The 11,225-nt window shown below is 30.8% G+C and overlaps 1 protein-coding gene across 5 annotated transcripts in view; it reads left to right on the forward strand.

The window, feature by feature from the left end:
- LOC129907322 (kazrin) overlaps window positions 1–11,225 on the forward strand; it is a 186,630-nt gene that overhangs the window by 159,242 nt on the left and 16,163 nt on the right. For all 5 annotated transcript variants that reach the window (XM_055983448.1, XM_055983449.1, XM_055983447.1 and 2 more), the window contains exons 6-12: window positions 881–1,117; window positions 1,264–2,145; window positions 2,205–2,265; window positions 2,335–2,525; window positions 4,760–5,254; window positions 5,416–5,577; window positions 10,825–10,969. In XM_055983448.1, the coding sequence (XP_055839423.1) occupies window positions 881–1,117; window positions 1,264–2,145; window positions 2,205–2,265; window positions 2,335–2,525; window positions 4,760–5,254; window positions 5,416–5,577; window positions 10,825–10,969 (2,173 nt within the window). The remainder of the gene's footprint in view (window positions 1–880; window positions 1,118–1,263; window positions 2,146–2,204; window positions 2,266–2,334; window positions 2,526–4,759; window positions 5,255–5,415; window positions 5,578–10,824; window positions 10,970–11,225) is intronic.

Consider the following 11,225-nt stretch of genomic DNA (forward strand, 5'->3'; position numbering starts at 1 on the left):
AATATAATAACCACAAAGTAACATAATCAAAGTAAAAACACAACTTATTATAGATTTTATAAACAACAAAAGCCTATGTTTTCCTATTTATATTGGCGCCATTATTCTCTTCCATCTAATTCAACCCCGTTTATTAGTAAAAACTTCATACTCTCATCACCATAACAATTTAAAGCCTAATTCAACTTTCAACTATATAAGAGTATGTGTATACAGACACTAACTTTTATGTTTTCCCTTTACAAAAAAAAAAAAAAAAAAAACAAAAACCTCAAACTCAACCTCTTTTCTGTCTCTCTAACTCTTGTGGTTTCCCTCAAAAACTTATCTACTTTTGTATTTCATTGTTACAATATTCTATACCTCCTCCTTCTATTTTAACGTTTTGTCGCGGTGTCGTTGTCATCGTCTCGTTGAAAAATTCTCTCCTTCTTCTAGAAAATTAAAAAAAAAAACTTCCCCAAAACTTAATCCTCACACAAATTCTACAAAAAAAAAAAAAAAAAAAAAAAAAAAACCTGCTGGCTGTGTGTATATAGTACAATAACACCATAAAGCTTATGCTTATGCCTAACCCACACATCCGCGTAATTCGATATAATACACAAAAACCAACAACCTCTTCAAACCAACAAAATGTATATAAGTAGATTTTTTTTTTTTTTTTTTGAAAATCTTCTATGTAAATATTTTTCTTTATCCAAAAAAAAAAAATCTTCTTTTTTTTTCTTTTTCATTCATTTCATTCATGTGAACTCCTCCTGGTATGTGTCTCTCATTGATCCTGCACGACCATTCATTTAACAAAAAAATTCCAAAAAAAAAAAAAAAATTTACCTTGAATGTGAATTATATCCACAAAAAAAAAAAAAAAAAAAAGTTGATAAGAAAAACGCCAATGATGTTGTTGTTAAATTCATGGATTTAGGACTCAGTGGCACAGGTGCTCAAGGTGTAAACGGCTGCAGTCTATTTAGTACCAAGGACCAACACCATAATAACATGGATAAAGGAGCTAGTGGAGGCGGTGCAGGAGGAGGCGGTGGTAGTAGCAATAGCAGCAGTTGCGATGGCAATCGCAATGATGATTCCAAGTTTCAATTTAACGAGGCAAAAGGTACGTGTTCTCAATAATAGCTTTCCATTATATACCTTTTCCTTCCTCTCCCTATCGACATTTAGTCCTTATTTTTTTAGAAACCCTCCTTCCCCCTAACAACCATTAACATTTTTTTTTTTGTATATTTTTCTTCTTTCTTCTAGATTCACCATCAAAATTGCGAATAGAAAACGAACGACTCAATTCGGAAATTCAAAGATTACGTAAACTTCTTGAGAACTCACCAGATGGCGCTGTCGGCGGCATAGATTTATCCGATAGCAACAGCTGCGATGCCCATTCCACCGACGGCGGTGGCAGCACCAGTCGCATTGATCGATTGGAAGCCGAATTGAAGGCAGCCAAAACACAAATAACCGCCCTACGTTTGGAACGGAAGAAACTTAAAACTGACAAAACAGATCTGCTGGCACACGTTAAGCAATTGTGCGCCTCATTGCAGGACAAAGAACAAGAGCTAAGGGACTTTATACGTAATTACGAACAAAGGATTCGTGAGAGCGAAACGAACAATGCGAAAATGTCCTCGGACCGGGAACGCGAACGATGGTCGTTGTTGAAGCATGCCCGAGACGAGGCCGAACGGTCGTTGGCGTTGGCCCAACAATTGAGTGCGCGTGATGTGCAATTGCAAAGGCTGCAGGAACAGCTGCAGGAGGCCAGGAGACAATTATCTGGTTGTTTATCGGATCAGGAGAGTCTTTTGTCGTTTGCCCCATTAACACCTCCGTCGGGTTTGATTAACCACTTGGCAGCATCGTCGGCTAATTCGAATGCTGCATTGGCGGCTTATGGTACCACGGGTGGCGGTGGTGGGAGTAGTATAACGGGGGGTAGTAGTATTGGTGGAGGTGGCGGGGGAAGTGCTGGTGGGGGGAGTGGTGATTCGGGAGTGCGTGGAAGCAGTGACCGGGAGAGTGCTGCTGGTGATTTGAATTTGAGCGATGGCACGTGCGAGAACGGGCCATGCATCACAGTCGATCCGGACAGTATTTCCATTGTGTCCAGTCAGAATATGTATCAATGTGAGTAGTCTCAAGCTTTATCATTATGAAGAGTGAATATAAGTTTCCCCTTTTTACAGTTGGCACACCTAAAGAGAGAAGTCCTACACTGTCGCCTTTGAATTCAGCTGCTTACTCAAGGTAAATTATTAAATCGTGTCTTTTTTTCGGTCCATTTCATTTGAAAGTTTGGACGTTTTTTTTTTCCAGGTCCGTTGAGCAACTAGGTTCGCCTGGTGACAATGAGTGTCCTTCGGCATTAACTCGGAAGTTTGCTGCTGGAAAGCCGGGGGCTTTGAGCTCTCGAAATGGACGTGGCGGTACCTGGGGTAGTATATCGAGAGTGTTTGCTAGGTCCCGGAATAAAAGTAAAGCCTTGAGTGCCGACACTGCCAGCGAATGTAAGTTTACCCCTCCCCTTTTTAAACCAGTGCAAATCCGGTTTTCGGAGGGAAAAAGTTAAACAAAATTATTAGCAGCTAAGGGTGGTGGGAAAATTTAAGATAGGTTTCTGTCAAAAGTAGACCTCCTATCGAAAAAAGTTATATGCATTAGTTGTATATAGTAAAAACGTCTACACCTTTTCCATGAACCTTTTTTTTATATAACCTCAAAAATATTGAAAAATACGATATTTTTGTTTGGCAAAAATAGTTGAATTTTAACAAAACCTGGTTAAAAATTACTTTGTTATGTTTTTTACCTATTTTAAATGTTTTTTTGAGCAAAAAATTAATTTTTGGATTTTTGAAAAATATAATTTTAAAAAAAGCCTATTTTTCAATCAAAAAAGTTTTGATTTGGAAAAGTTTGAAATGCAGTCATTTAGATAAATTATGTAGAAAAACTATACTTTTGTTCTAGAAAATATTGAAAAAATTGAAATTTAAACGATTTTTAAGGTAGATTTTTCCGCAAATGACAGTAATATTGGCAAGAAATATTTTTCCTTAGAAACCAAATAAAAATTTTTAAAGGCCTTTGACTTTTTAATTTGAATCTTGCATTAGAATGGGTCTAACGTGGAAAGTTTTTGAGATATCGAATTTTGAACTTCCGAAAACACTATTTTTGTTATGTTTGGCATGTCTCAAAAACGTGATGTGATAGAATTTTTTTAACTTTGGATTCGAGACCAGGACTTAAAAATCATAAAAAAAAAATAGTTATGTTTTTTTTGTTTTTTTTTTTTTTTTAACCATGTTGACCAGTCTAATTGAGTATTGGAAAAATATCGACCGGTCTTCGAATTGAATATCCAAATATTTAAAAACGATTTTAATTTTATTGAAACGCGGTTTAAAAGAATCATGTTTCTCTAAAAATAAAGCCATTATTTAAGTTTCTACCTTTATTATTAACAGAGCTGTGTGCGTCAACATCAATGAGAGTACGTAAAAGTAAGCCTTTTCAACTTATAAAGCTCGAAAATGCAAATCTAGACAACGAATTGAAAAAAAAAAAAAAAAACATAAACCTTACTATTGAGACCCCAAGAAAAACGTCTGCATATAAATATCTGAATTGAAAGAAATTTCGAGTTCAAACGACTTATGCCAAAAAATAACAAAAATAGTGTTTTTCGAAGTTCAAAATGATATCTGAAAAACTTTGACGTTAGAGACAATCTAATGCTAAATTCACATTTAGAAGGTCAAAGGCCATTAGAAAAGTATAATTTGGTTTCTATGGAAAAATATTTCTCGCCAATATTACTGCCATTTTCGGCAAAATCGATCTTAAAAATCGTATTCGGAGGAGGTATTCAATTCGTCTATATTTGATTTTTTTGTGTTTGTTACCTCATAACCAGTTTTGATAATTCTTTATATATTGGAAAGCTGGTGCCTGCAGTGTGGTCTAGAAACTATCAGAAAAACCATAACACTCAGTTTTGAACCATGGAAAAACAAAACCGACTTATGTTTTATGAATTTTCTAATTGCAGGCACCAGCTTTCCGATACAAAAAGAATTATCAAAATTGGTTCACTCAGTCCAAAGTTATGAGGTTACAAACATAAAAAAAAAATACAGACGAATTCAATACCTCCTCCTTGTTGGAAGTCGGTAAAAAAATGATTATTTTCAATTTTTTTCAATATTTTCTAACACAAAAGTATAGTTTGTCTACATAATCTCAAATAAAAGGTTTTAAATTTTAATTTAAATAACTGCCTTTCAAACTTTCTTTTCACAAATTTTTTTGATTTAAAAATTGGGTATTTTTTCAAATTAAATTCGTCAAAAATCCAAATACCTAATAACTTTTTGCTCAAACAGGTAAAAAAACATAACAAAGTAATTTTTAACCAGGTTTTGTTAAAATCCTAAAATTTTTGTAAAAATAAAAATAAAAACCAAAATATCGTATTTTTTTCAATATTTTTGAGGTTAGGTATATGAAAATATGGTTTGAAAAACACGATTTTTGACACCCACCCCACTTTTTCGCCCATCCACCCCCTTTCCGCCAATTTGGTTGTGGGCAATTTATTTTTCCCCTTTCATATACCATTTATCCTAAATTTTCCCACCACCCTTATGCTGCTAATAATTTTTTTCTTTTCAAAAATTATTGGCACTGGTCTATTTCCTCTCAATATTTACAAATTTTCTTTTATTTTTCAAAAAAGATTCCGATTACTCATGGAACTCCCTAACCGAAGAAGGTTACGCTGAAAAACTTCGTTTACTCCGTGAAGCCTCACAAGTCCCTATGGAACGTTGGCGAGCTTCGCAAGTGCTCGCTTGGCTTGAAGTAGCTCTCGGTATGCCTCAATACAGCTCAAGATGTTCCGAAAATGTCAAAAGTGGCAAAGTCCTGCTCGAATTAAATGACGCCGAACTGGAAACCGGTCTAGGTTTAGCACATCCGATGCATAAGAAAAAACTACGTTTAGCCATTGAGGAACAACGACGTCCCGAGCTGGTTAGATATCCACTGATAACCCAACTCGGTCATACATGGGTAGCATCGGAATGGTTGCCAGATATTGGTCTGCCGCAGTATACTGAATCATTTTTGCATTCACTGGTCGATGCTCGAATGTTAGATACGCTATCGAAAAAAGAATTAGAGAAATTTTTAGGTGTTACTAGGAAATTCCATCAGGCTAGCATAGTGCACGGTAGCTATATAACTCTTTTCAATTTCAATTTTATTTTTTGTTTTTTTATTCCTTTTCATTTGAATTTTTGAATGCAAAAGAGAGAAAGAGTGGAACAAAAAGTTTTTCTAATCCGATTATTTTGTATCCTTTTTTCTTTTTGTTTTTTTGAAAAAATTTAGGTATCCATGTCCTGCGGATTGTGAAATACGATAGACAAACATTGGCGATGCGTAGAGTTCAATCAGAATCAGTTGATACAGATCCAATTGTGTGGACAAATCAACGCTTTATACGTTGGGCTAGGTCAATCGATTTGGGTGAATATGCTGAAAACTTGAAAGGTAAAATTAAATTGGATTTGTTTTTGTTTTGTTTTTGTGTATTGTTTATCAAGAGTTAGATTGGTTTTGGGGTTAGTATTGAAATAAAATTTAGAAATCAAGTTGATTGACTAATTTTGGTGAATCACAGATTTTTGTGGATTTATTTTGAAAAGTGTGGTTGAAATTTTATAAGGATATAAAAGAATTGTAATTACATTCAATGGAATTAAGGATTGTTATCTGAAATGAGATATTTTTGTTTTTTAATTTTAAATAAATGTGAATTGACACTTTCAATTCAGTCAACGGTCTATATAATTTGCATAGGACTTGCGATATACAGCTTTTATTATAGTTTTAGTGTAAATTAAAACCTAGGTAATATTAAAAAAAGGCCAATGCAATTTTCTTCATTACGTACCTTAAAAACCCATAAGCGAATTGTGATAGCATTATAAGTATTCAAGGTTTAAATTCAGAAATATCGCTTTTCGCCTTTAACTTTCAAACGATATACCAAAGCTCCAAAAGTAGGTATATAACATATGTATGTATTATATGCAAAACTTGTAGGTCATACAATTTCCTACATATATAGTTTTTGAATAACTCATACGTCTGATCAATCCTTAAGGCTTCATTTTGAGTTTAGATCTTCGGAAATACGTAGTCAGAAATGCGATGGCCAAGTTACTTAGCTTTTTAGAGAGAGGTGAAATTTAATGTCAAATGAAAGATAACACTTTTTTTCTCCTTCAAATAATTTTTTGATATTATGAAAGATTAGACTTTCCTGAATCTAAATCTGGTTGAAGAAAAATTCTATCAATTGCCATTTTTGTAAAAATGATTTTTAAAAAATGTGGGTAGTTTCTAAAAAATCAACCTTTTAGATTCATTTGAACTCGTGCAAAATTAAAACTATTTGTAGCATTGAGCTCAAATTTTGAGGACTTATTCCTCGTAATATGGCCTATCTATTGATACCAAATATGTCCTTTTGCATTAATGTTTACTCATATTTTAAAATACTGATTGACAAAAAAAGACGAAAAATATCGAATGCCTTCACTTTTTAGTAAATCCTACATGAACAAAAACACCTTAATTAAAGAAAATGTAAAATATCATCGCCCATTATATTTAAAAAGTCAAATATGTAAAGAAAACCATAATAAAATACATTAAACAAAATTTGTACGTGTTTTGTAATTTTATATACTATTTTTCTATTTAGAAATATCTTATTTGTAATAAACCATTCGATAAACTGCCTTGTAAAGCTTCAGATTTGTTTCTCCTAGAAACAGAATCCAAAGTCAAAAAAATTCTATCACGTCAGGATTTTGAGATATTCACATTAAAGTATCACAAAATCAAGTTTTTTTTTGGAAAATCTCAAAAAAAAACTACAATATCTCAAAAGCCAGAGCTGACCGAAATTTTTTGAGTTCAGATTCAAAATCAGCACACTAAAGTCCATTAGAAAATGTATGCTTTTGTTCTAAGGAGAAAGATATATTAATTTTAAGAGATCAGTATTTTTTATGGTAAGATATGCCAAACCTACTAAACTTACTTAAATTAAGATATCTTGGAGATAAAAAGAGATATTGAGAAGATTGAAACTGAATTTGAAAGAAAAAAATAATTTCTTTCATAAACCGTCAATTTTAATTGAAAAATATTACATTATGCCAAAATATTTCTTAGAAAACAGCAAAAAAATGTTTTTTTTCAGATTTTCTAACGAGAATATTTAAAAAAAAAAAAACGTGACGTGCTAGGTCAATTCTGTCTTCGGATTCGGAATCAGCATACAAAAATCCTTTAGAAAAGTATAGTTTTATTTTAAGGAGGATTTCCTTGCAGACCAGTGTAATTTGATTCGGAATCAGCATACAAATTGAATAGTTTGGTTTGACATTAAAATGTTGGAAATGCAACCAAAACCTTACATCATTTGAAATTAGTTATAAAATTCAAATACCTATATAAAAAATCTAGAAAATAATTTTACTTTTACTTAAAAAAAAAATTCGAGTGCCATCTCAAAAAAAAAAAAAAACATGGTTTCGGGCTACCCTACTCAAATACCTACTTAAAAATACCAAAAGCACTTTGAATGTAAATTATTAAATAAGACTAAAATATAGTCAAAATTTTTGTTCGTGTTTCGGCGATGGCGTCCAACAGTTTTTCTATAGAAGAGAGTCTATTGATGTATTAATTGCCTGCAAAGATAGAGGTCGTCTATTTCACTTTCAAATAAACTTTGATCGTTTTTTTTTTAGGAGTGACTTACTCCACTTTCATAATTAAGGGCACAAATGTGTAACGTGACTGGTTCTACTTTTGCAATAAAAGAACATTTTTTGGGCCGTTATTAACGAAACATGTCACAATACCTAAATCTTTTTCTTGATTTCTTATGTCCTCGTTAACAATTCAAACGGTTTTACAAAAAAAAAAAATTACGGAAGGGTCTGAGTAGCCGTAATTTTAAAAATTGGGACTTATCAAATAAATCCTTTTTAAATTTTTTGGAATTTTGTATGCATATTTTTTTTTTTTTTGAAACCTTTTTACAAAAAAAATTAAAAAATTGACTCTCACCATAATGATTCTTTTTTTTTCCAAAAAATTTTGTTACCCAAAAAATCAAATGATTTACTTTGTTTAGAGGTTAATACCTTCAAAAAAGAGATATTTTCTTTAAAGAAAATCCCCAAATTAAAACCCGGTGGCGATTAAAATGAGCCATACAATAAAATAATCTTTTTTCTCTCAAAATAAAAAATCTATAAGTCTATATGAAGCGTATTTGTCAAAATTGATACTTACCTATGAGATTTTGCGAAATTTCCAGAAGGTGAAATTGAAATTTAATATTTAGATTAACGTGAACTATGCATAACCATAATAAAAAATAAAATGCACGACTGGGTCGCACGAACTTGCTCTTAGAGTTAAAGTTGCTTAAATTTTTAAGACTTTTTATATAGAAATTTGGAAAAAAAAAATAAAATTCGTTTAAAAAAAAAAATAAAATAAAATCTGAAATTAAAATTGCCTTCCAAAACAAGTATGCAGTTTTGATTGATATATTAACATGCATTTTTAGAAAAAAAATTTTTAAAATCGTTAGAGCCGTTTTTTAAAACTAAACTAATTTTTTATAAATAATTTTTTGGAAAAAAAGTTTTAAAATAAAATTGGTATGCCATTTTGTAGAAATCACTAATCAACATAAAAAAAAAAGAATTTCAAAAAAATTTAATGTCCCGTTTTCGAAAATTTGATTTTTCAAAAAAAATGTTCAAAGTTTTTTCAAAAATCCAAAAATAATTTTTTTGGAAATTTTATTTTTGGTTTATATTTAAATTATATAAATGCTTCTTCACAAAAAGTTTCGTTGAAATCGAATAAGTAGTTTCGGATATAATCGGATTTGAAAAAAACCGTTCTATGGCAGGTACCGTTAATAATGATTTTCAAAAAAAAAAAATTCATTGAAAGATAGACCTTAGCTTAAAACTAACATTTGAAATTTTTAAACAAAATTGTTAGAGCCGTTTTCGAGATATTTCAATTTTACTAAAATCGGTATATGACAAGTACCGTTATTTTTCGTCCAAAAAAAATTAATTCCAAAAACCCCTCTGGAGAGTCGCCAAATAACGCTACATACCAAGTTTGACATTAATCGGTCCATCCGTTTAGGCTGTAGCTCCTTATACAGACAGACAGACTGACAGACAGACTTACAGACAGACAGACAGACAAACGGACTTCCGGGCAAAGGGGAGAATTAATAAAATGTAAACAAAATAACTAGGTACATTTGAATGTACTATCGTGGAAAGTAAACAGTAAATTTGAACTTTTGTTCCTACTTTTATTTAAGCAATTAAATGTTGTTATCTTTTGTGATAATTCCAGAATCCTAAGGGATATTTTTTCATGTACCTATATCGCAAGTAAAAATGTCTCGAATTCTAACTAAACCAAATGATTTAAATTGATGTTTTAATACAAAAAACCGTTTTAGCCACTATAAATTAGAAATAATTTAATTTTTCAAAAAACACATTTTTAGATTATAGTATCTTTAATTTCATTCTTTTTTTTTTGTTGAAAAATTAATTTTTGGAAAAAGGGTCCATGATTTTTTTCGAAATTTCATTATTAAATGTTGATTTCTGAGAAATAACATATCAATTTTTTTCATTTCAAATAATAAATAACTTGTACCTAAGCCCTTCTTCTATTTGACCCTTTTTAACTTTTTGAAATGATTTCATTTAGAGCCAATTTTTCAATCTTCTAATAAACAGTCAGTTAACTGTTCGACGAATAAAGTTATTAGGCTCATAAACAGTCAGATAAAAACATTGAATTTTTCAATCAAGAATAATTTATTTTACAGAATAACAAAAAAAAATTGTCAAATTCAAAAATATTTAAAATTAAACGTCATTTTTATTCATGATTGTTTTTGTTTTCTTGTGTTCCACTGTATTTTTTTAAAAATTCTTTCAAAACAGCTTTGACAACTGACACAATATTTTTGTTGAGATTATTCCTTAGAATAATTTTTATTCGTCTCCGAAAGAAGCAGATAGTTTTATTCTTAGGAATAAGCTATATCTGCTTGTTGAAAAATTGATTTTTTCTCTATCCTTAGGAATAAGTACTAACTGACTGTTTAACTGACTATTGAAAAATTGGCCCTTACTAAAAAAAGTTATATCTATTTATTCACTTATTTAATAGATATTAATAAGTCTTTTTTCATATACTTGAAAAAATAAATTATGTTTATGCTAACTGACTTTATAAAAATTACTCTCACAGATATTCAGATACCAAATAATTTTCCACAACACACTTTACACTAACCCTAAAGTCTCTTATTCAATGGTTTGAGGAACAATATTAATTTCCTTAATGGTATCACCATTCACCATATTAACAACACAAGAAGTAACCCTCTTATACCATATCTGTTATAGATCGAAGATACTTGTTCAAACATTATGAAATTGCAAATTCACTTTACCTTCAAACTCAAACATATTATAATACCTCAACAATATTATATTGACAATATTGTCCTCAAGACTATACAAAAATTATACATTATTTTCCAACCCCCACATACTTAACTTAACTAATAACATATATTGTGTATTATCATTTTAAAGCGATACCATCATTATTGACATTCTCTTGCCTGTCTTGCAACGTCATTTATAATTACAGATAGCGGTGTGCACGGTGGCTTAGTGGTTTTGGAACCATCATTCTCTGGGGATACCATGGCCACAGCCTTAGGAATACCCCCATCAAAGAATATCATACGAAGGCATCTGGCTACTGAATTTGATGCTCTCATCCTACCAGCAAGGTAAGTGTCTTTATATTAATCGATTTTATATGTATGAAAAGTAAGGTTAAGTTCACCAAAAAAAACCAAAATTTTATTTAAAAAAAATAAAATAAAAATAAATAAAAACCTTTTTAAGTTTGGCCTATATCATTAGCACACACACATCATGTCATTTTTTTATTCAATATTCAATCTATTCGTCTTCTTCATCCTTCAGCCAAATCATTTTTAATATAATATACAAAATTTAATTAAATTAAAAAATAAAATATTT

The sequence above is a fragment of the Episyrphus balteatus genome, chromosome 1 (assembly GCF_945859705.1).
Source record: "Episyrphus balteatus chromosome 1, idEpiBalt1.1, whole genome shotgun sequence".
NCBI classification, from domain to species: Eukaryota; Metazoa; Arthropoda; class Insecta; order Diptera; family Syrphidae; genus Episyrphus; species Episyrphus balteatus.